Here is a 26,468-nt window from a genome sequence, read left to right on the forward strand (position 1 = left end):
TCACATTGACACTGGTACTGTTTGTCGATATAACCATTAACATGTTTTTAGTAAAAAAAAAAAAACAACACACTTTAAAGTGAAACATAGAATTTGAGACTGGATGAAGAGTTCAAGGTAATTCCAAGTGCTCATCTACTCTGACCAAGGTTGATAATGTTACTGCTTTTACACCATCTGGTCATAAATAAAAAAGCTAACATAACATTTAAAAAGTCCAACCATTGGTCTATTTTGGTAAAGTGACCAAATGTATCAGTAGCTATGAATCGACATTATATCTGAGCTACTTATCTCATCCAATTTGTTGAATCTTGAGCCAAAAAACAATTTCATCATTGAACCATGAAACTAACACTGACAACCATCGCCGGGTCAGGACTGCACTCGATGATGACATGGATTAAAGGGTTTCAATGAAAGCCTGAAGAGAAGGATAAGAATAATATACTGCCATATAAACAGCCTTTTTGATGCTTTCAAGTAGAATAATGTCACAGTCATTACAGGCCTTTTGTTTTTAATAGAATAAAAACAGAGTACGTCATTTTTTAGACTCTTAACATTTGATGTTGCTGTCCACGATGGAAACAGTGTTCTGACAAGCTCTGCTGGTCCAAACTCAAATCCTGATGTTTTCCTTAACTTACCCCAAATGGTAACATTGTCTGAACCTGATCGCACAATTATGTTTAAATGTTTTGTCATCAAGATCACGGTATTCACATGACAATCTTATCATGGCAACTGGACCTGCTTAATTTTTTTAAGATGTTTAGCCTCTCATCCAGAAGGGTTCTTCTGTGCTGACTGTGAGGAGTTTCAGCTCTTCGCGATGGCCGAACCAATCTAGGCAGTTGTGTTGAATAAGAGTTTCTGAATTGAGCTTCTGAAACTGATGTGCAGTATCTGCGAAAGTGTAGATGATGTATAAATTCCCTGTTCTATCCACAGATTCTCTTTTACTACACATTCACCATCCTGTATGCATCTAAATTATCCATAATGTCTTGCTGGATTTCACAGCGCTCTGAGAACCAAGCTCTGTCAGTCCATTTTATGTGAAAACAGTTAAGAGGAGGCCTTTCATTGTAAAAGGTCTATATGTCCAATGTGTGAAAACAAACAATTGTTTGACTCTAAAGCTCTTGGAATACCTATTGGGATTACTAATTACCATAATATGCATTTGATATTTGGGGTTCCCTAATCAGCATATGCATGTGTTTCCTATGTGTCCAAATAAATGCGAACATGAACAGATTATTCTGCAAGGCAGTCAAAAAAAAAACCTTAAGTAAGATATTGTTTAATTTGGAGAAAGGTCAGTTGCAAATGATTACTGTTTGAGGGCTTGTAGCCTGCAGCCTATTTTGAGCAATTATCTGGATTTGTCTAGAGGCAAATCTGCTCTTACAAGGGGGTTTTCTCTCTGAATGACAGTACAAATGTATGGCAGCATTGTAATGTGGCACAACATTATTATGGAGACATTTACAATGTTATGACAGAAAGTAAAAAAAAAATCTCGCCAAAGAGCTGTATAGATCACAACACAATCCCATTCATTTTACATGGTACGACATCTAGTTTGCATTGCCTATTATCTGTTAATCTCTGCCAATGTGTGCCGAGTTTTGTAATAGGATTTTCTCTGAACAGGTTCTGAGCCTACTTTGTGTATCACAGTGTGAGCCAGCGGAGCAAAGAGTCTGGAGGTTGTCCTGGGTGAGATGTGTGAATGCAACAATAAGAGCACCCTGCTGTTTTATTCGAATACCTCAATTGAAGAGGACCTTGATAAAGCGCTCAAGGACTCATTGTGTTTGCGATGAAGAAATGAATTGCAGGCGCTTGGTATTTGGAATGTGAACAACAAAGTCAGCGAGGGAAGCCGCAGAAATGTTTATCTTCATGCATCATTTAAGTACATCTGTGAGTTCAAAAACAATCTTGACTTCATTCACGGACAGAAAAAGCCCATGTTTGGATTATTCGACAAAGCCTCTTCTTAATCATGGCAATTAAATTTCTATCATTGGAAATATTGGATTTAGACATGGTAGTGGTAAGGTGAAAAAACACTTTTTAGGTCTAGCTGCGGGACATACATGGGTTTCATTTTTCATGTAGTTGCACAGCGGTGGTTCGGGGCAGGCATACGGCCTGGCAATGGAGGTGCAATAAGTCTGAGACAGGAATTTCCTTCATTGTCCACTTACATCCGTAAACTGGACCCATATGGTAGGCAGATATTGCTGTTGGCTTATGAATGGAAGGCATATTATGCAGAGATATTTATGTGCTTTTGGAGGAAATACATGTTTTTTTTTTGTTTTTTTCTTAAAACAGCAAAATCATATGTTTTGGCATTGCGTTCACTTGCTCTCCGCCTTCCTCTCTCCAAAGACAAGTCAAAGTAACAGATGTTTTGAACTGGCTAACATGGTGTCTAATACAAGTCATGCAAGGCACTGGGAAGTGTCCAAACACTGTCCATCTTCAGAGGACAGCCTTTATTATTCAACTGATGTGTGGGACAGAAACATCTGGAACATCTGAAGGCTTGCTGAGGTAATGCTGGTAGCCGGTGAGCGAACAGACAGACACGTTCAAAAACTATGTTTCATCTTCGGCGTTCCCCTCTTGCCCTACTAAACCTTGTGCGTCAAATTCATTAGCCAGATCTGACAATGCACATGTCAACAGTTCTAGTATCAGTGAAACTGAGGAATGCATGCAATGCAATTCGAGGCTGGGGGATATGAAAAAAAAAACAATGGGGGAGAGACAGAGATGCATGTGAAAAATGCAGGTAAATGTAGAATAAATTATGTGCAAAGCTGAGGGAAGTATCCCACTTTGATTCAAATGGTTGCAAAAACAAACTGTAGACTAAAATAATTTCAGCAAGACTGATCTTATCTTGAAATCATACGGGAATTAATTATTGATGTATCCGTTATTTTTGGGTCCTTTCCTGCAATCGATTTAAACATATATCTTTGATGATTTGTTGAAAAGTAATGATTGTGTTTTGCTAATGTTTGTATCAATTTCTGAACCATTTTGAGGTGAATCCGCGGTAATATTTAGGCAATTTCCTTTCTTTCTGTGCTTCCTTTGCGAGCATATGATTGACTGCTGTCACATGGAACAGCTGGAAACCCCCAGGGCTCCAAACAATCCAAGTATTGATTAATTTAACACATGTTTACACCATTATTTCAATTTTGTATATAACATAGATGCCCTTCTCTGAACACTTTACATGTGAAGTAGAATAATGAACAGCGTAATAGCTCACTCGGTAAAACTGTTCTGCATTTTGTCCAATAAATCAAAAAAAATGCACTTGAACCAGTGCACGTGGCATTTTCACAAGTGTCAGAAGAAAGATGTAGACAACAGGTGTATAGTTTTGACTTCCCGTTGAGGAAAATAGCTGCTGACTTGGAAGCAACGGGCCCTGTCTGCTTCAATTTCATATCCAGGTAAATTTCAAACTCAAGACTGTAAAAACTATTGTTGCAACTGCATTCCTAGGATGTAAGTTTCGCTCTTCCCTTACAGAGGGACTGTAATTCTTTAACTGTTAAATGTTGTAAATTCCCCCCTCCTATTTTCTCTTGTGCACCTTGAGGCCTTTTTATATATGTTTAGCAACTACTTTACTGCATTGACTCAACATCTGTGATGGTTTCAACAGAACATTAACCTCTGACTGTAAATACCATTTCCAAACTGGCTATAACTGCATGAGGATTTGGGGAAATGAGGAAAAAAAATGACAGGAAGCGGTCCACGTGTGCATCCAGAGGCCAAACTGTTTTTGGCATTTGTGCTTAAAGCATTTAGTAATAATGCAGAATGTCAGAGAAGTTCAACAGTAGAAGAGAATATGAAACTGTCAGCTGCAGCTGCTTTTTTCACAGTTTTCATGGGACAATTGGAGATGCCTCTTAAGACTGCTTTACATACGATGTGTGTGTCTGGGGAGGGGGGGGGCGGTACTCACTTTGGCTCCTCGCTAACGACAATGTCCTCCTCCAGCTCTATGGCCTGTTTATGCCACGGAGGTTTTGCTTCTACAGGAGGTGTATCTGGAGTACGTGATAGAGGGGAGAGGTAGGTTGACCATCACAGGAAAAATATTCAATTTTCAAAACTGACAAGCCTTTTTATGATGACACCGTCACTGAAATTCACACATTCACCCACCGATGGATTTGTAGCAGGGCACAGTCACCAAGCACTCCTCCTTGATGTGGGGTTTGGTGGTGGGATTGCATCCTCCAGCATGGAGTCCCCTGTGATCGATGCACAACACCACCCTGTAGCGCAGACCCTGACCACAGGTCACCGTGCACTGGTGGCAACAAAATCATAGTTTACTTTGAGATTCACCCATTATTTTCATGCCCATGCTAGCTTCGATAAGGAGTCTTAACGTTCTACTTAAGGGACTTGAAGAAAGAGAACTTGCAGTTATCTGTGCATGGATGAATGTTACGTGTCCTCTGCCAAAAAAAAATATTTAACATCAAGTTTGCCAGCAAGAATATGATAGGTAAACAGCAGCCCGCAAATCTGGTTCTCTGAGACTCAGACATGTGCTTGTAAGGCCGCTTTTTGGTTTCAGGAGGTTTCACAGACTATATTGTGAAGTAAAGCATCATCAGTCACAGTTTCAAATGGCTTATGATATGTTTAAACATTCAGAGTCCCAAAGCTAAAACCCCACAAAATGAAAGGAACCTACAGGTGACCACTCCTGAGCCATCCAGGTGGGGCAGTCGAAAGTGTTGCAAGGCTGCAGGATGGCAGTCTTAGGGGAGTAGAGACATTTCCACTCTTCAGTTGGGGTGATTGTTCCCTGCATGTCCTCCTCGACACAAGACACTGAGCGACTCTGGATGCCTCCACCGCAGGAGGTGGAACAGGCCGTCCAGGGACTGCTCTCCCACCTGAAAATCCCGAAGCAATTGATAGGATGATGATTAAATTTAGGGATTAGGGTTTGGGTTTGTATTTGTCGATTCTTCATCTTAAAAGACATACCGAGGTAGGGGGTGGTAAAGGTCATACGGCATAATTTGCTTGTAGCCGTCACTGAAAAGTAACAACGTTAGAGGATAGAAGAATTCAATCGGTTAGTTATGATTACTAAATCATAGGCACCTGCAGTATTTCATTAAAAGGTCTGACACTTAGCAGCTTAAATCTGACCCCCTTCAACTTTAAATTGGCAGCTGAAAACAAATGTTGATGGACAGCGATGTATGTTATCTAACCTGGCCAGACAAGGCTCCATATTGCACTCCTGGAGTTTTGGTTTCGGTTTGATGTTTTCCGGATAGTAATGGCAATACTGGTCCACGACAACTCTGCTGCTCCGCAAATCAAAGCACTCCGCTGAGGTCAGCTGGTACCCTGAAAATGGAGAACAGGATATTTGTCCTGAAAGGCAAGAACTGGGAGATACAAACTTCACCTGAAGTCGATTTTCACAAGGCCAACAGTGCAGCTGTGTGCCTACCTCCACCGCAAGTCACTGAACAGGGGAAAAAATCAGTCTCTCTCCAGCGGTGGATGATGGGCTGGTAGTAGATATACTGAACCACACTGTCAGCTCCACTACTATACTGTACCTACGGAAATCACATTCAGTAAGAGACCATCAATCAGTTTTTGTTGATTTTGCATTTATATGTCCAAAGTGTAAGTGTGCCATACTGGTATGATATGCACCAAAGGACATGACTATGATGAATGTGATCACAAATCTTTAACTCATCTTTCTCTTACAGCTGTCCATAATCCACCAGTCTTCAAATCGGGGGTGTCAAACTCAAATACACAGTGGGCCAAAATTCAAAACTGGGACAAAGTCGCGGGCCAACATTGATATTTATTGAAAAAAATCTTCCTCCAGATGTAACAATGAACCTTTTCATATGGGCCCAAACAAGTTTTGCTTAAAAACTAAATATGGAACAAGCATGACATAATACTATACAATATATAACTTAATATTGCACACATGAAAAATCCTGTTTTCTGCCTAAGTAGCAGGGTGTCAGTACTAGCATAAGGTCGCCATGACAACTGTACACAGAGGAGAGGGCATTTATGGGTCCGGTTGTGATGTTCGTGCCAAAACACCAGCAGAAAATTCTGGGATTTTTAGAATTAGCGATACATGTACTATAGACTATACCGGCGGACCAGCTTTAATAGTCATTTGGTTTGGCTTCGTGGGCCAAATATAATTACAGTGCGGGCCATATTTGGCCCATGGGCCAGAGTTTGCTGCCTATGCTTTAAATGGTATAAGGTACATGAGCAGGGGATGATAGCAGTTAATGAACATAAAAATGTTCTGAGCTATGTCTAGTTCTTAGCTGGTCAGGTGCACAGTATGCTACAGCTCTACTAGCTGACAGGAAAAGGAACACACACAGTGTTATGCTTCGGAGCATAAATAGGTCATATAATTTAATATGCTGACAATGTGCTATTTTTACATCAAACAACAGATTAAAAGTAACAGAAAGATATTAAATGAGAGAATATAAATTAACTGTTTGTTTTTTTATCTGAAGTGACTACATCATTCCTTCAAGTCAAAGTGAACGTGTCATGCTCCTGTGTGATGTTTACAAAAGAGAGGACGACTCTGGACAGCCGCTAAATTGACAAATATTTTCACTCAACTTGCATGACTTCAAAGAAACATTTCCACTGGGTTGAGAGTCACCATATTACCATGTCATTATATAACTGTATACATTTCCACTTTCCCAGCAACGCTAGAGTCACAGCAGTCACCGCTCACTCTGACTGTTGTGGGTAGTGTTCCCATTTGAGAAGTGGATTTGTTATGCTTGAAGCCCCAAGGCCTGGACATAAGCAAGTCTTTTGTCAAGACAACAATGTAAGTGTTGCCGTCACTCTGGGACTGGCGTTCAGGCCAAAAGCTGGTTCTCTTACGCCAAATCACAACGAATAGGTTTGAAATTTGATACCGGCTCTGAATCGGCCACCGTGAACTGACTGAACTCAAATGTAACTCATTCATGTCCTTCTTTTTCTATTTGTGAAAATATTTGCAAAAATAAACCATAACAAAATAAAAGTCTAGTAGCACAGACATTTACTGATTAGTTTGAAGTAAAAAAAATAATCCTTTACCAATATTTCTGAAGACAAAGACAATTTTAGAGGCAGTAACTAATTCATTATATTCAAGTGGTTATATAAATACTCAACTGAAACAGTGTAAATGTCAAAGAAGGTAGAAATCAGGCCCGCTCCCAGCCACAACTGGAACTCCAGCATGTTTTATTCAAGGTGACCTCTTTCAAAGACGGAATATCAAAATTCCTTCTTTCCTTCCCCTAAAATTAGGTCTTAAAATGATCCACTTTATTCTGACTCTTTGAAAATATCTACCAGAAGGACAATGTATGGAAATGCGGTGTTCACTTATTTTAGGGATTCTTTTTAAGAGAAGGAGGAAAGGACATTATGGTGGAGGGTCACTGTAGCTTTGCTCAGTGACACAACCAACTAAACACTAGTGAAATATATTTGGGGGAAAAAAAGCCTTTCTTTTGTTAGTATTCAAAGGGTTTTGCTTTCAATCTCTTGCCTCAGCTGTGATGAAGAAGGAATAGCAAAAGATTTCACTGTCACTCTTTCACACTCATGGGTTTACAGTCAAAATTCTCTGGCAACTTCTAAATATTGGATTCTAGTCGTCTAAACTCATCCCGCTCTGCAACACAAACTGGCTCTGTGCCGCAGAAAAGACGAGAAAAATGTGCATTTATGCCTCCTTGAGTTTCATTGCTATTTATTGAATAAAACTGACTTGTGTTTATAAGGGGGAAGTTTCGCTGTCGTTACACCATGCTCATATAATTTTACCCTCAAAAAGGAATGTGTGTTTAAGGAATCAGGAAAAAGATATCCCAGCCATTGTGTCATAGCAGTATAAAAAGTAATATGCTTCCCCACAAAAAATGGGAAACAGAGTTTATGATTTTTTCCATGATCTTACTCAGGGATTAACAGGTAGACCTTTGCTCCGGGAACTGATCTAAACAAATGGCTGCTGTTAGGCTATTTTGAGGCCAAGAACTTATATGTGGATTGCAAATTCATCCACCAGAGCTCTATTTCATCTGCAGATTGGCCAGGTTGACTCCTTATTACACTTCACCACTGGGAGACAATGGTTTTCAAAAGAATATCAATGAAACTGGCTCTTATTTTCTTGATGGTCTCAGTGAACCCAGGAAAGCAAGCCATCCCATCCGATGTGAGTATTTATTTCAACTCTTACTTTGATGGTGAAATCAGCGCCGAGCGGGCCAGTAATTCTCAGGACTTCTTTATCTGAAAGTTTTTGGAAGTCCAGCGTTGTGTTCTCTAGGTGGTACTGCCCTGATTTATTCAGGACAACGTCCCCTTTCGCCCCTTGTAAAGTCTTGCTCTCGACATCTGGAGTGGAGAAAGACAGCAGGAGAATGTGAACTCATCACTTACGTAACACATAAACACCATTTATCGACATCGACAGTTATTGAACTGGATGATGTCAAAAGTTTAGCTGCCATCCCAAAATGCACCTTACAAAACATTACATTACGAAAACAAAAAGGAAAACACCATAATTGCCTTTTCCTGTCAACACATTACTGTGTCACCATATCATTGGACAGATGAAAGGAAATGTGGTCCAAGTGCTGTGATTCTCACAAAATAAACATTTAATTTATCACAGGCCTCATGACATATACCTCAAGTCAGATTGAGTTACACAAAGAACACAGGAGGCTGGATTCAGAGACAAAGCGCGTGGCTTTCTGGGTTGGCTGCAGCCGCTCCAAACACTGGCCCGGCGTGCCTGTGTGCCTTTCCAGCATGGAAATTCACACAAAAAAGAAACAACAATAGGAAAAACTAAACTAGCTGTAAAAAGCTGCAGCCAGCATCCGCCAACAACCAATTACACTCCACTAAAAGGCTAAGGGAAATATTTGACGAAAATCTGTTCATTCACGAAAATGAAGTGTTGGAAAATTAACTTTGGAGGAAAGAGTTGTGGAGATGGAATATTTGTCGATTTTGTTTCAATTCTTTTTCAGAGTTTGATGCCAGTTTTTTGACATTTGTGAAAGCTGGGAGTCTAAAATTCTCGTAAAGCACAGTTGAAGCCATCTTTATAAACAGTTTTTTAGGAGAGCTGAAACTGCCTCAAGTTATGATATGAATGAAAAATACAGAATTTTTTAGAAAAGACTGAGAATTATTACATGAAACCAGAATAAAAATTGGCTGTGCAAGAAGAAATACAATCCAACGCAAACCAAAGGTAAGGTTCAGGAAACAATATGTAAATATAATAAATATAATGACAAAATTATCCTTCACATTGATAAACAAATGTTTATGAAAGTTATCTTACATAAGTTCAACTCATAGAAACTCATAAAAACTGCTCTAAAGTCATAAAGCACATGCAGGATTTTAGCATCTAATAAGTAGTTCATTTGCCAATAATCCATGACCCTGTGTGCAGGATATGCAGTGGAAAGAATGAATGAATGAATGAATGAATGAATGAATTAACTAATTAATGTGAATCTTGTGTTTAACTGATTCAGATGGAAGGGCACCCTGGACCTACCAGGACTTACACAAGTGATCCGGGCCTTTCAGGACAAGACGCACGTGACGGCTCTTGTAGGGGACGACGACGACTGTGTCCTCAGCTTGATACACACACACGAGCACACAAGCACACACACGAGCACACAAGCACACACACACACACACACACAACACACAGAGGAATCATAGATATCTGTCAATAATCACAATACAATATCATAGTAACATCGTAACTGTCAAGTACAAACAGAAAACTGGTTGAAAAAGTCAACACAGCCTATTATCATGTGAACCATCAGCTGAACCGTCATTTAATCAAAAGCTTGAAAGCCATGTTTTTTTTTAACATACTCAAGACCACTTACTTTTTCCCGAAGCACGCTGGGATTTGTAGTGACCTCGCACCAATCTGCAGGAGGAACCGTCTCCGTTGCAAACGCCACAGTTGTCCTCTTTTGCTGTACTGCCCAACTCATGGTCGCAACCTACAATCTATAACACACAAAGATAGAGAAATCTAACAACAGAAATACTAAAAACCTTGGACCATGATCTCATTTACGCAACAATTACAAATTAAATTTACATTAAATTGTCAAACCTAACAAGCAAACATTTAAAGAGAGGAATAATCCAAAAAAGGCGAGATGGACCGAGAAACATATTGCATGAAACAAGGACCCTCAATATCGAGTGTTTGCATTAAGAGAAAAACATTAAACTCCAATTTGGATAAATCATGTTGTTTTCTAAAAATACTGCTTGCGTTTTCAAATAAACTTTATCACTGATCGTTCACAGCTGACTGATGATTTATTTTGTTGGTAGGACAATACCACAGCCAGAATGCAACTGTGTGAGTGAGAGTGAATTCAAATCTTTGTCTGTCTCAACACATTTTTTACACTCATAGAGGCAGCTGTACTCAAACAATAATATGAGCAATGAAAAACTACTTCCTGGGCTGTCAGTCAAAAGCGCAAACATGGAATTCACACCCAATGGGAATTCATTTGGGAAGAAAATGAAATGCAATGAAAATACATAGTTTATCACAGCACCACTTCAACATATCAGGCACTAAATATACCTCTAGTGAAAACATGTAAATTAATGGGGTTATATCAGTTTTTCAAATTGGGGATTTCGCACTTTGACCTTGATTTAGATTGGCATGTCTATGAGTTTCTGTTTGAAAACCTTTGCATTATTCCTTCATTTTTAATTTGACAGTACAACTATGGGCATAGTGCACACCTGGATACGTTCATTAGGACGAGGTCTCTTTACAACTGCGTACTAAGTCTATTGGCAGAACACTAAATAAAATCCTTAAATACTGGATAATATAATTACATTTAGAGATAGATATCTCTGATTTGTGTCTGGTCTGCAAAGTAAACCCTGATTCATTTTACATTAATCTTTACATAAAAGTTACATAAAATGGTTGAATTAGCTGATGTCATAAAACTGCATGGAATGAACTGCAAATACAGTGTGCCTATGGTTTACTGGTGTGCATAAAAGATTCTGATTCACATTTTGCATTCAGATTTAGTTTATAGGTGAAGGAAAACTACATGAACCAACCTTATTCCCTGAGCGCAGCAAATTGGTCTTCAGTTTCTACTAATGTCATGCATGGACATTGTGACAAAATCCAGCTTAAAATGGGTGCGAACATGCAAGTGCATAGGGCTCCCTGGATCTGCGGCCCACCTGGCACACTCCGCTGATGCACATATCCAGGGACTCTGTGTAGCAGCGTGTTCCATCCAGCACTTTGGGCGCCAGCTCCAACAACAGGCCCGAGCCCTTCGCTTTGCACTTGAGAGAGCAGGGGTTTTCTGGGTCATTGTACACTGGCAGCCATTCATGGTACTGACCCTGGTAGCGCACATCTGCATGGGCTGAGCACTGCTGTGCACGAAAGTCCCCAACATCTAATGGGCAGTCCTAAAATAAAATCAGTGCCATTAATGTAAAAAAGAAGAAAAAAAATCATTTAACCACCCTGGACACATTGAGATTAGCAGTGCTGTTTATAGATGTTGGAGTAATTACTAAATCAAAACACAAGGCATCTGATGTCTTTCCCTGAAACTTCTTTCTTAATGGAAAACAAGAGCATCAAACATCACTAAATCATCCCCCTTGTGTCTAAACCCCACCCATATTTTCACAGTTCTCCACACTGTATTCAATCACTAGTGAGTTGTTTGAGTTGAATTCAAAAGACAACCAAGTTAAAGCTCAACTGACATCAACTACATCCAGATAAGTTTGCTGAACTTACCACATTACTGCATGTGCGATATTTGATATTCTGCCCTTCGCAGGTCCTGGAGAAGAGAAAATGCACACTTGAGCGAACTGGCTTTGAGGATGAATGATAAAGCAAACCACAATACGCAGCAGTCATCTAGGCCAGAGGCCACCGCTTCTCCACCCTTTGATGTTGGTTTGAATTTTTTTTTTCGAATGTGGCAACCCACAGGCTCGGGTTCTGCGGTGTGTTAGTGAAGACATAATATAATTCGCACAATGTGACTATGAATATATACAAGGCCTTGGCACTTCTCAAATTAGATTTATCCACAGATCTCTTTTACTGTCCTCAGACGGCTGCAGCATTACACAAAATGAAGATGATATTTTCGCGGCACATTGCAAATGTGGCCATCTGATAAGTGTAAAAACCCAAAATATTAAATTACAGATCAGCGCACATGGCTTTATTGACTGTCCTGCATTTACCACAAAAAAGCTTTTGGTTTTAAGGGAATAGTTAGAGCCTTAGGAAGCTAGCGGCCTTTGTCTTGCCTCATAGTACTACTGTGTTCCTAAAGAGATGGGAATACAGCCATATCAGGAGGCAACTGTATGTCCACACAAATATATTGTAAACTTTTAACAATTTATCTGTGCATTTTAAGGGGAATATGTCCAATTTAGAGTTTGTGTTTGCTTCTTGACTTGATTAAGGGAAACCGTAGTCTCTAGTTTTCTTCTCAATATAATGTCATTGCACAAAATCACATTTACCCCTTTTCTCCTCCGATCATCAAATATTTTGCAATATTATCAGATTTCTTAACACTATCGGTAAACTCATGCGGGTTTCTTCGTGCACGTGTTTCATATCTGTATTAAAAAGGGAAATTTGATTCAAGTGTTTATTGTCATGTATACAGTCCAGAAACGTGTTTCCCTGTACACTGAAATTCTGACTTTGCCTTCTGCAGGGCATCCAGATAAGCATTGGTAAATAAATAATAATAAACTTACCGTTATAAGCCGATGTAACAGTGCAGGGAAGTGTAAAAATACTCCAGAAATGTAGACAGTATTGGCAAGTTAAAGTTGAGTGTAGCTTTGAGAGTACAACTCACAAAGTGCAGGTGCAGATTGTCATGTAATGTTATGTAAAGAAACCAAAACGGATGTAAGTACTATCAAAATACGAGCGTTAAGATTCTTGGCTGCTCAGGGGGAAAGAGGTTGTGAAAACCTTGGGAACACAGTTAGGTCACTTGAAGGTGGCGCGTGACAGGGGTTCTTCAAGGTCACATGAAGGTCGCTGATCTACCCAACCATTAGATGGGTTATTCGTCGCATCATTCAAAGGGTAAGTGATCATTAAACTGTCAGATAAATTAACTAATACCAACTACAAAAAAGTTTTTTTGTGCTATGAGAGGAACGGATGACAAAAACGCCATCCCTAAAATACACAATGAGAGGAGTTAAACAGGAAAACCTCAATTACAAAGTGCTATTAGACAATTAAACAAGACTACATACCTGTGTTGGATGTCTATATCTCTAAGAGATATAAACAGATATTGCAATATATAAGTATATATGCTGGTGTGTGCTAATAGGAAACTTTTGTATTGAAGATTTAGAGCAGAAGGGTGTCATATTAGACACTTATTGAAACAACTGCTATGTGTGCACATCTGATTAAACAAGCCCTCTCTTTATTAACCTTTATCCAAACTGTATTAACCTACCTCTGCACAAGCACTAATGGCGCGCACGGTTAGGCCCTCGCAGCTGTGTCTGCTGAACAAATTGAAACAGTCTGTATCACTGCTCTCTGCATGACAATCTGCTATATCTTTGCCCGAGTCGTTGCACGAACCACTTATTCTAAATTATGATTCTTGTGCGCTTTGATGCCGAACGATGATAAACTGCCGACGGTGACTATGATAGGCCAATTATCTGAGACCCCGGTGGAAACTAATCAAAGGATAATCGTGTTGACTTAGATAACGTTAAAAGAAAATTCCAGTGTCATCGGCCCTTAGCTAATCTGGAACCAAGATTGGAAGCAACATTGCAAATTTTGGACTGACAGATGAACAAGAGCATCAGGATTTTTACAATATTATTTTAGAGAGCTGAGGGAGTTGATACTGAGTGTGTGGCATGGCAAGAACATTCGACCTCATGATGAATCCAGACAGCCATCTCTGCCAAGCCAAACACTGGATCATGGGGCTCGCGCACAAGCATGACTATTTCAAAGGCCAAGACTTGAGAGACAGATAGCAAAGATCTGGATCAGTGAGGAAAGTCAGACCGGGACGAGCAAGATTTAATCTGGATTTTAGAAAAGCGGCAAAAGAATAAAATGAGTTTCGTTTTCATTTGATCGTTTTTCCACTTGACTTTGGAAGCTGCAACATGTAGAGTGAGCTGATTTGGGACCAGGGCTTCATTACCCCTCCATGAAAATTTAGGGGAAGCCTACTGGGTAGAATATTAGAATTCTGGCGGCAATAACAAAACTCACAGACTATGGCACTTCCCTTCCTGCCAAAGTAAGAGAAAAGACACAACAAAACAGAAATTGCAATTGCCAACAGCACTAAAAGGCTGTATATTCAGTACAGCAATGTGTACAGCGGGCCACGCGAGCTGAAATCTATTGAAACAAGAACGAGTTATTTTGAATACCTCCTTTCACTCTTGGACTTCGTGGACCATTTGTCTGGCTCACATCGTCCACATACATGTCATCAACTCTTCTTGATAAATTGAAAGTAATGCATGATGGTCTCTTACAAATCCTGGCCATATTATTGATACACTTGCGGTAAGTGTGCATATGAAAATGTGGCTGATTTTGTCATGCCTGAAATATGCTCCAGCAGTGAGCTTCACTGTTGACTAGATGACGAAACGAGTTGCAGCAAATCATTAAAAGAATCATAGAAGTATAATGAAAATGAGAGAAACCTTGTCTATCAGTTCTCTATAAACCAACTTTAAATTTAACTTCATTAAAACCTTAGATAAACTCATGGATCATGATCATAGGGTGTCATTTAAATGTATATTTTTATTCCCCTGAAGCTGCATCCTCATGTTTCAAGCCCTGATCTTGTCCTCTATGGCCAAGTACAGCTACACAGCTTTCAGTCATCAGATCACTGCAAGTTATGTCATTTGCTGTAGTAAGCTGAAAATAACTCCTCACACATTAAATGATTAACCCTTACTCTGGTTCACACGTCACAAGAAAAAGAAAGCACTCCTTTTTTTGAACAAGTAGCAACTTCTTGGGTAGCACAAAGCCCATGATCATGCTGCGGGAGGATTTGTTTTGAAGACAGATTTGCAGGAGTGGGGTCATGGCCTGGCGTTAAGTGGGTCAAACCCCCACAAAAGAATAAATCCATAAAGCGTGCACATCAGCGCTGTGTTATTGTTTGAACTGATAGAAAAAACAAACATATCATGATCCTATGCGACAGAGAGGTGAAACCTCCTTTGTTGTCTGATAAAAACCACATATTTCCACTTTCTATGGTTTTGATTTTGGTCCATGGAATGTGGCTAATTCTTCTTCTCCTTTCGGCTTTTCCCCTCACGGGTCGCCACAGCGAATCAACCTATTCTCTATTTCCTCCTCTCTCACACCAACTATCTTCACAATGGAATGTGCCCAACTGCCTTAGTTTATTATTTACTCTCTTAAGAAGAGGTAAAATCAGCAGGTGTAAAGATATGCTGGGATGAAAGTCAGATTGTAGTGGAAACCCTTTGGGGAAAATCACAAATGGATCTGCTGCATCAGGCCTCTCCATGTAGCTCGGCAGGCAGTGTACAGAAGAAAAGATCATGTTCGCACTGATTTATGGGAGAAAAATCCAAAATGTCATGATTGGAAATCCTGCAATCCTGTTCCCGGGTTAATTGCAATTTGTTCCGTTCCTTTCCCTGGACTATTTGGTTATACCCATTTTTTTTTCAAAGGCCATTGTGGTCATTGTTTCCTGTTTTGAGTCTGCTTGGTTTAGTTGCCACGACACATATAAGAAATGGCAAACAAATTGCAAACGTTATACAATCATGTTTATAAAACAATTCATCACATTGTTTGTTTGCTCATTTGCAGTGAATAATCAAAGAGGAGGAAAAAAGAAAAGAGCACTGATGCCTGGAAACCTGCAAATACAAAATCACAGGTCCATGAAACAACAACTCCTGTTGTTTCCGTTTACCACACACATTGCCGCTCTCCTTGCGGGCTATCAGCTTCATGCTGAGGCTCATCATCAATAGATCCAAAAATTTGGGATTTGTGGGTCCCGCATCGCCAGAACCTTGCAGCTGATTTTAAATCCCCGAATAAATACTATTTTGCGTTCTGGGACTTTACAAAGCAAGCTCAAAAACTTACGAGTGAAAAATCTGTCCTAAAATGTGGGCACAAATGGCATCCATAAGATTAAAATTTTTCTTATCAAATCAGAGAGAAAAGTGAAAAGGACAGGTCACGGTAAAATGCTCTGAAAAAATTCTTTCAGTTTTTCAGATATTCGTTTTTGCTCGCCACAGACTAACGCTGCAGCAGAACCCTCTGGCCAAAATGTTCAAAATGTTTAGACCTGGTAGTTGCAAGGCAAATCAAATCAGTATGTTGTTTGTTCTGTCCAGAATTTTCCCCATTGTGCGGTGATTGCTAGCACTTTCTTTTGGACTTCCTTATTTGAATTATTATGCTCAATCTAATCTAGGTTTGGATCTTCTTCTGTAGACTGATTGTTGTTGATTCTGGCTACTTGCTGGCTAAGTGGTAATGTAGACAAGCGAGAAGAGGTGCTCCTAGCACAGCACAAGCTACAGCGAGGGTGGTCTCATATACCGTAAAAGAGAGACATAATTGTGGTGCCAAGCCCCAAGTTAATTAGGTAAGTCATTACTTTGGGGAAAATGCAGTTTCACAAGATGTGAAATATAAACTTTAAACACAGCTGTGAAGAGCATTGGTGAAAACTGTGAGAAGACCAGCGCCATTCAATGTATCTCCTGGCACCTCGGCGAATCAGTTATGCAATGAATGGTGGGCACCGCAAAGAAAAACAGCACTTAGATATGTTGCTTCCAGCCACTGCCAGTGACTGCTTATCTACATTCCAAAATATTGGAAGCCTATCCAGTTGCAATATGACTGCATCACCAAATGATTTAAACTAATCAAAACACAACTGTCTTTTGTGATAAAAATTGAGCCATAAACAATCTAATATCAGTGTGACTGAGTGTCAGTGATTCGTGGGCCTCATCAATAATAGCGCAGCACTTTGTCAGATCACAACACCCAATCCGTATGTCCACACTTGCTTTAAACCAGCTGTGCGGTGGTTCCTAGTAGAACTTGTGATCAAGAGTGCATTGCATGAGTACGATTAATGAGAGCTACATGATCTGTTTAGTCTGTGCTTTGCATGCAGGCGTGTATGAGCAGTTATGTCTTGCTGTATGTTTGTGTGCTTTTGGAGAAGCACTGAATCCAGTGAGAATATGTGTGTGTTTTAAAAGGTCAGTGAGTTGGAGTGGTGTTGCTAGTCCTATACACGTGTGCACGTGTGCACATGGGCGCATGTACGCATGCTCACACACAGGCATACACGCGCACACACACACACACACACACACACACACACACACACACAGGGGCCTTGTGCTTTACTTTTAATGACGTTGTTTGATCTGCCACCCAGGGCCAGGCTACTGCTCATTCATTCCCACGTAACAGCAAGGTAAGGTGGGATGTGGTGTGATGGAAGGCCTTGCCATTTGCTCAAGAACCTCATACATTACTGCCACTGCCAAAGGACACACACATCTGTAAATACATGGGCTTGCACACAAAAAAAAAACTTGAGTATGTACTTCTTTGCCTAATACTACCTACATCCCACATTGGGTGCAAAAACCCAAACACCTCTTTACACATCAATTGGTTTTATAGCCAGTAGCATTCTGAGATTTGACTTGCCAAAAAGCCTTTGGACAAGAAAAGGGAAATGTCTGACTGTTGATATCATGAACTTAAAAAAACTAATTGACCTCAGCGTTTACAGTCCAGCACAGGGGGTTCTGGTGTTTGCGGTTTTCTCCACTACCAAAAAGCTCACAGTTGTGGAGGCACCAGAGACCTCATTTTCTAACATCTCAGCTCGATCATTTATTATGACATGCTTTATTTTTTTGGAGTCAGACAGTAGCATTGAATTCTTATCAAACCTACTAGATCTGTCATCACTGAAGCCCCCCGTCCCTCTGACGCCCGCAATGTTGAAACGGGGGCAACTTTGACAGCAGAGTCCGCTGGCTACCTTGAGTGAGTGAGCAGTATATTCTGGGAACTGTAAAATGGAGGAATGTGGTGAAGTCACCCTGCGGCTATTTCCCAGTCTATAAATGTGACAACATTTCTATGAAAAACATACCGTCTTACTGCCTGGACCCCCTCCCCCCCACTTGTTTCTCTAATCCATTCGTAACCGGCCACTTTGCCGGGTGCGTTTGGACAGGAGCTTTTAAGGCACACAGGGTCACCGTCGAGCCCAAACAACCGGGTGACTTTGGCACAAGGATAAAAGAACCAGGAGGTCCGAAGTCCAAGTTCTCCTTCATCCTGAGACTTAAGCTGAGATGATGAGCGGCGGTGATTACAAATACAGACTCACTGCTTGCAGCGCCAAACGTGTAGCACAGGAAAGTTATTGAACGTGGCACACACTTCGGCAAAGAGCATTGATTGTTATTCTGAGATTAGTGAAGAAAAATGTCGGTGCCATTATTGAAAACTGGATCCCTCTTGCCACTGATGAATTCAAGACCTAAGCTCATATGGCTGTCTGGACAGTTTTAGAAGGTGGATGACCGAGTGATCTCAGTTGACCCCTCCAGGATGATTAACAGTCACAGAAAAATCATATGTATTTTGGGCACTCCCATTGTATCCCATGGGAAAGGAACTATTGGCGAGATTTACTTGCACTATAGGGATGCTGTCTGGGTTTATTTGGCAGAACAATTGTGAGCTAGGGAGAAATACCTCACTACCCTAAGCCCCAACCCCTTCTCCTTGCCATGATATGGCACTTTAATGGGGACCAGTCCAGGCTCTGTAAGGATTTTGCTCTTTAAAGGAGATTACTCTGGATAGTGTTTGAACACACACTTACAAATTACCTATGAGATGTTTCCATTTATCTGAAGGCCAATGAGATTCTAACTTGAAATTACTCACATTTCAGAAAAAAATCTCAAGAATAAAGAATCTCCTCATACCAAGAGCTCATGTCAGTGTAGCCCTCTACATTTCTCAAAGTAAAATTGTGACAGAGAGCCTTTCTATTGGATGATCAAAATTATAAGTCATGATCACAAACCAGAAGTGGAACCGGCTGCCTAGACCCATGTCGTATTTCCAGAGGAGTCAAAGAACTCATCCAGAGTGAAAAAAAGCAACGTATTGTAGAAAAAAAACATGTGACAAAACAGTTTGACTATTTGAATGTCAAATGTAGATAATACTGGCTCGTCACTCATGAGCACTGGAGGCTGGACTCCATCTCACTACACTAAGTACGACAATTAACAAAAACTACATTTAACTTTAGCTTCAGGATGAATCAAAACAGATGTTGACACTGACAGCGATGTAAGCTATCATTGACTTCGGTAAGGCCGTCTAATCAGCTGCTTAAATTAGTTACCAGACATCAAATGCAGTTAAAAGTGAATGTGGTGATATTAACCAATGGTTTCTCCTCAACAAGACAGGGATTTACTCGGGCTAAAGACCTAGACTCTACTATTACCTCAATTAAATTGCTTTCAATGTCAGGGTATTCCTTGGGAGCCTGTAATACAAATGGCTGGTATGTGAAAAGGTACCCTCTAAGTTTTCTTCCTCCTTATAATAGTCCCTACTTGAGACCTTACAACAAAGTGTCAGTGAAGATTTGTAAGGCATATTATCCATGTCTTACACAATTGCTACTTTAATATGCAAGGAATTGAAATGCAATCTTATAAATAAGTCTTGGAGATATATATCATAGTGAAGGATGGTAGTTTAGTAGCAGTACAACATGTGTGCCCTATGTTGGCAATTTGGCTTTATTTTTTGGGATTTTGAAATACCTTTCACACTCAAACAACTTCATGCCAACATTTATCTATGGAATTTTTAGCCCTTTATTGTACATGTAACTAACTTGTACGTAACTTGTACATGTAGACTACAAGTAATGACTATGAAGAGCCGCCAAGCTCTGCCCAAAATGGAAAAAGCAAAAGTCGTACTTTGAACTGAGGCATCGTCTTAGGGAGTATGAGGCTCCTCCTCCACAGGTGCGTGAGCATTCACTCCACGAGCCCCAGGCGTCCCACAGCGTGTCTCTGTCCTCCTCGGACCGGGCCGTCCGCGAGCTCTGTGCAAGAAGACAGGACAAATGGCTTGATGAGGGGGAAAAAAAAGGGCAAAGTTTCAAGACAAGAAAGATCAGTGATGGATACGACTGAACAATTACTTGTTTTTATTATCCCAAACAGGATAAGGTTTTACTTGTGTTCCCGTCGCCAGAGTGACACAGATAATAGCTTGCATGTAAGCCAAGAAAGAACCCATTGATTCAATGAAATCTCTTAGAAACAAGAGTGGTTGAGATCAATCATTCCAGTTTTCACAGAATCCAGCAGGAGTTTCTTTCAGCTGGACCTGACTCTGACAAGATTAACGCTAGATGGTTCATATCCACAGTTAAGCTGGGTGCCAAATAAACACTGACTTATTGGAGTCATTTTAACCGTTATCTGCATAGATTTCATCCTCAGATTTCAACAAAACCGTACTGCAGCATGTGAATTCATGCGTAGGAATTCCTGAAAATGAAACTGCAGTATCCTTGATGGATGAGAGTCATCGCTCTTCTAGCTCTTCATTTATACCCATTTTTTCTCTATTTAAATGTCGGAGTCACCCTTTAGATTATAAAATGTCAGTTCTCTCCTCAGCTGCAGGTCTTACTCTTGCACCTCACTCTCTCCTAATTGTATCGTGCTTTATTTGGCAGCAGAGCCAGGAGTATTACGGCAGGTTTCCAAAATCAATATTATGAGAGAATGGATTTTGGGACTGCAAGGATGATGTGCATCTCAGATGTAGAGTGACAGTCAGAAAATGATGATCCTCTCCATCTGTCAACCTCACTCACTTTTATTTCCTCTTTCGCAGGTCTATATATTTTTAGAGATTAACTGGATTACCAAGGTCTAAAAGAAGGTGTTTGTTTCTACATCTGGCACCATCGTGTGAGGAGGATCACCTATATGTGACAGCATACGAGTTATGTTTCTTTCCCTTGGCGTCACTATACTGCTCCTCTACAGCTCCCCACCATGGCGTTTGCTGATATACTCCGTAAAAGACAGAGACTGGAAAGAAAAATAAGTTGCTTTTGCTATCTACAGATTTGCTACACTGAAGTATGTGTTTATAAGTTGCCAGACAGACTGGAGCTTGGGAAAAAGAAAAAAAAAAGTTTTATACCTGCTGAATGGATGAAAACCTGGAAAATGCGAGAGAGTTTCGAACTCAGAGGGCTGGAACTAACACGGGAACAAATCATCCACCTCCTATGTCAGTAGGAATGTATCTCAATAGACTCAATGAGCAAACACATACAATAAAATAATCTTCCATTCACTGTAGGTATTAAGGCCATGAGAGGGACTGATGGATACAAAAAAACATATCATTTCACACCATAAATGGAATACAAAGACGGTCTTTCTAGCGTCGCTGAACCATGAATTTCAAGATTGAAGAAATGCGTCTCTTGTGCACTTTATACAGCCTCACACTGGGATCTTTACACCGCAGGATAGCAGTTTGTGCTTGCATATCCAGCTGAGTCTTTAACTTAAAAATACTCGGGCCTCCTGATTAGGAAGGGAATGTGAACCACACTGAATAATGAAGGGACCATGAACTTTATGTGTAACACCTGCTCTTAAAATGACAAATAGTTTATAGTGAAGGCCCAGCTTTGCATTTTGGATCCAGAGCATTGAGATTTTAGTGGAAAAACTTTGACTGCGCCAAGTTATTTTTACATCATTGGACCTCTTTCCCAACAGCATGGATTTGTGCTTTATCTACAAAGACGAATGAAGCTCACAGAGGAAAGCAGATACAAGGTAATAATACCACTCTGATTATTTTCTTTGGGCCACAGTAGCAAAAACATCCATGCTGAATACTGCAGAGTGAGGCGGTGGTTTCACCTTATTAAAAGTGCATGGGGACTGATATAAATGGCTGCCGGTGCTGTTGACGCCTGAGGAACAGCAGAGAGGAACGGCAAGACATAAACACAGCCAACAGAGCATTCAGCCAAACATATCAGCAATGGTACCTCTTTCTGCACGGGCCAACTATTTCAATGTTTGGATCCACAGTAAATAAACACAGACTTTGCTCAGGGCAGCCGGTAAGCACACCACCTTAAATCTCCTTTGAAAAGCAATCAGTGAATTTTGCACTCAATTATGGCTGGGAGCTGTGTGTTGCAAAGCCAAGAGACCCAGAGGCGTAACAAGGTTGGTGAGGAGAGAGGAAGTAGATGAAGGACAGAGGGATGGAGATGAGGAGTAATAGATTGCTTGGCTGACTGCACTGCTATTGTTCTCAGCGAAGGCAGGGGAACACAAGGCTCCACTGGTCGGACTATATCATCCTGCTGGGATTTGGATCCAATAATCAAAAGGCTCAGATGTCCACTTGAAGGTTTGCAAATCTTCCATCATTACACGTCCCATCTCTCCCGCTCCTCCTCCTTCTCAGCAGTTCCATTCAGGCAGCAAAGCACACACAATAAGAAATACATAATCCGCTGGTCTTTCACTGTCAGAACAATGAGAAAAACAGAGCGAACATACGACCACAAAGGCCTCATGCCTGTCACCCATCCTATGTTTTCACATCTAGTGGAAAAGAGGAAATGAGCATATGATAAAAGACCACTGATCTCCACATGATATGTTATTCTGATGGACAGATTCTATTTAAGTCACCTGTCAGCAACTGAGACTAAGGACATTTTCCTTAAAGATGGAAAACTGCTGGACAGGGGAAGGAAACCAGAGTCTGGTGTCTTCTACTGCAGACTGTGTCAATATACATTCGATGGCCTTTTTATTTGGCAAGACACATGATATTTGCACATCTGTTGAATCCCTTGTCTTTTGCACCACGCTGTATTGTACTGTACTCACTGTCATACTGAAAGGCAGGCGCTGCAGTCTAACAGGGAATTCGAACCTCAGACAAAGGAGCTTGCTGACCTGGTGGTGTATCTACCAGGGCGACTTAAGAGAAAATGGTTCTTAAGCTGCTTTGATAACAAAGAGTCACGTCGGAGGGACAACTGAGGCTTATTTCTCTTAGGGCACCAGGAAAAGAGAACTGAATACAACTGCATGAGTCACATATCACATGCCTATATATAATAAACCTTAAGCTGTACTTGGTACGACATAGCATGTGTTCAGTATGTGAAAAAAAGAACATTATTTTTTTAAAGAGCAGATGAAAAAAAATGGATAGTACAGTACCATGATGAGAAGAACGGCCACCAGTATTTTGCAGGATGAAAACTCCAGCTCCATGTCTTCGCAAAGTGTGTGAGTCGATCCGTCAAGCTCAGACTTTGTGTGTGTGTGTGTGTGTGTGTGTGTGTGTGTGTGTGTGTGTGTGTGAGCCTGATGTATGATGCCCTCCTCTCTAGGTCACTTTGTGTGTCCTCTCTGCCTGCAGTCGACTCTCTGACTTGCTCCTTTTTCTCCCCTTAGGAGTAACTGGGGAGGGGGGTGGAAGGGAGGGAGGAGGAGTGGGAGTGTGTGTTGGTGTATTTGTGTGTGCGATGCATGATTTGGGGGGAGGCCATGACGGGGAGGGTGTCAAACCCCTCGAGTCCCCAAGTCTGGCTCACCAGCCAATCAATAAATGGACCTCAGTCAAGCGTGCTAGTTCAAACAAGGAGCCGGACCAGCTGCAACTTCACAACCTCACACGTTTGTGTGTGGAAGACAGGCATAGACAGGGAATTATGGTGGCAAACCAATTTTCCTCTCGATTCGATTATTTCCACTTCTTTGCTTTATAACTCACATTTTTTTCTGGTCTTTCATCTTTTCTGCTTGGCTTACTCTTTCTTACACATGCCACCAATTCTATTTTTGTCTTCTGCCTTGTGCTTTTGACAGCTTTATTTGTTGCAAGCAGTGGGTTTTGGAAACATCAAAATATCTCAGTCATATGACAGAATCTTAGGGAAGTGAATAAAGCTCCTTAAATTTTCAAATACATCAAAAGATAAGGCAGACCTACTGTATTCGGGGATTATGATGACTTCAAGACAGATTCCTGATGGCGTTTTGGTCATCATCTTGAGCTTCATGTGAGAACTGTCAGAAGCGACAAAGTCCCAGCTGCCATCGTGACAGACTTCGCTGCCATAGTGATTTTTTCAATTGCTTTATGAGCGAAAAGCGAAAAAAAAAGTCTAAAGGAACTTCAATAGGGCCTTTCATAACATCTGGCAGTATAAGCCAGAAAACATTTGCTCTGTGGAGGTGGGGAACAAGCCAGGTGTCGCCTGGAGGGACAATTCCCCAGGTTATAGAGGAAAAACGACCGAAAAGATGGACAGCTTTTGGCACAGGGAGTCTATCCTATACATCAAGCAACTTTCCAGTTTTAGCTTTTTCAAAGACAAGAAACAAAAACAAATGTTAAAACAAACAAAAAAAAGAAAAATAGAGGGGTCGAACTTTGTGCCAACCCACTGGTGCCCCATGATGTGACTTACAAGGTAGCAGGCTATCATTCAGGCATTCAACCCTGATGTTCCAAAGACAATAAAAACTCTGTGCCCTTCAAATCAAGACATCAAATCTGCCTTCCAATCAAACACCAAATCAAAAACCACATAATTGCTATCAATTAAGGTTGTGTGGAATGCGTTCCTCTCCAGAGCAAACATGCAGCAACCCTAATCACAACATCAGAGCGGATGTCTCTCGCATGTACGCGCTTAAACACACACAGTCACACTCTATTTTCCACGCAGAAAAGCCTTCATAAAGACCCAACTGGGTGCTGACAGTCTACGGGATCGAGGTTGTTTGAATTGGTGTTTGGGAACGTCTATACCTTCTGATGTGAAAACATACACCCAAAAAGACACACACTAAACCATCCACTTAACCCCAGTGTATTTTGTGGTGCCAGCGAGGAGGGGTAAGCATGGGCACGTTTTCATAAACCGACACCGAAATGATTCCCCCTCGCAACCTTAATCCACAACCTTCTGATATTTGCTTTCAAAAGAAATCCCTCTGTCCGACTTTGCAAAATAAACCGTGGCATCGATGATGTGCCCAGATTGAAAACCAAACATTCGAGGAGGAAATGAATGTGTGTGATTGACACTCAACTGGGAACGGCTCTCGACCACTACATCGCTGAATGTGTATCCTGACGGTTTTAACAATAATGGGGAAGAGGGGAAAAAAAAACGATGGAGCGCATTGTTTTATGACCTTTTTTTTCTTTTCTTTTTTTTTAAAACACAAGGGCAACTTTGATATAAGGTTACAGGAGGAAAGTTTGCAGAGATTTTCAAAGATTTAAGTAACAAATTGTGCATATATATATTACAGATGTTCAGAGGAATAATACTTTAGTAATTTTTTTTTTTTTCTGTAGTTGATTGCAACATTTTTGTCAACACTGCACTTTCAAAAGTAAAGCAATGTGTTCACGAGGTTGTTTATTGGGTCCCATTTTTGGATCGAGCCCCCAGTACACTTGGTAACTCTATAAACGTTCCCAAGAGAATTAACAAAACATTCGATGCGTAAAATAAGCCCTTCAGTTGGTAAATCTGTCAGCATCATCAAAACTGTTTCACTTTGTCCATTTGCAGATCTCTCGCCTCTTGCCAGACAGCAACCGATTTCCATAAATTTAACCGCATCCAACTTTAGGGAAACAAAACAGAACAAAACTGGATGCCTTTATTCCACAAACCCCCTGCTTCACTGCCAGTGTTTTACATGGCTGTTTGCACACAATGAATGAGAGGAAGAGGAATCACATGCAACTAGAGACCTAAGAATTGCAGCACCTGCAGGTCACTGATGCGACAAAGTCAGACAAGAATCCAAGGAAGAATTGTAATAATTCCACATCTCTCTAAAAGGGCAGGGGTGTTATTTGTGCAAGGGGCAGTGTGCCTGAGAGGGCGGTGTGGCGCAGAGTGCTAGAGCGGTCATCCTTGGAACCGAACATTCCTAGTTTGATTCCTGGCTTCTCCCAGCCTGTTTAAGTGTTGTTGAGCAAGACACTGAACCCCTAACTTATCTCCTGGCACTGTTCCTTAGCTGCTCATGGCACATCCATG

The 26,468-nt window shown here is 40.8% G+C and overlaps 1 protein-coding gene across 1 annotated transcript in view; it reads right to left on the reverse strand.

Moving 5' to 3' along the window:
- The window catches only part of LOC147223649 (ADAMTS-like protein 1), a 105,297-nt gene that overhangs the window by 15,089 nt on the left and 63,740 nt on the right, over nt 1-26,468 (reverse strand). Inside the window, exons 3-14 of the mRNA XM_086165867.1 lie at nt 20,305-20,432; nt 11,981-12,026; nt 11,404-11,640; nt 10,047-10,173; nt 9,708-9,782; nt 8,351-8,508; nt 5,540-5,651; nt 5,295-5,433; nt 5,062-5,112; nt 4,763-4,967; nt 4,222-4,369; nt 4,019-4,103 (exon numbers count right to left, since the gene is read on the reverse strand). Coding sequence (XP_086021993.1) covers nt 4,019-4,103; nt 4,222-4,369; nt 4,763-4,967; nt 5,062-5,112; nt 5,295-5,433; nt 5,540-5,651; nt 8,351-8,508; nt 9,708-9,782; nt 10,047-10,173; nt 11,404-11,640; nt 11,981-12,026; nt 20,305-20,432 — 1,511 coding nt within the window. The remainder of the gene's footprint in view (nt 1-4,018; nt 4,104-4,221; nt 4,370-4,762; nt 4,968-5,061; nt 5,113-5,294; nt 5,434-5,539; nt 5,652-8,350; nt 8,509-9,707; nt 9,783-10,046; nt 10,174-11,403; nt 11,641-11,980; nt 12,027-20,304; nt 20,433-26,468) is intronic.

Source organism: Fistularia commersonii, chromosome 19, assembly GCF_037954325.1.
Source record: "Fistularia commersonii isolate RoL2024-O1a breed Wild chromosome 19, RoL_Fcom_v1.0, whole genome shotgun sequence".
NCBI lineage: Eukaryota > Metazoa > Chordata > Actinopteri > Syngnathiformes > Fistulariidae > Fistularia > Fistularia commersonii.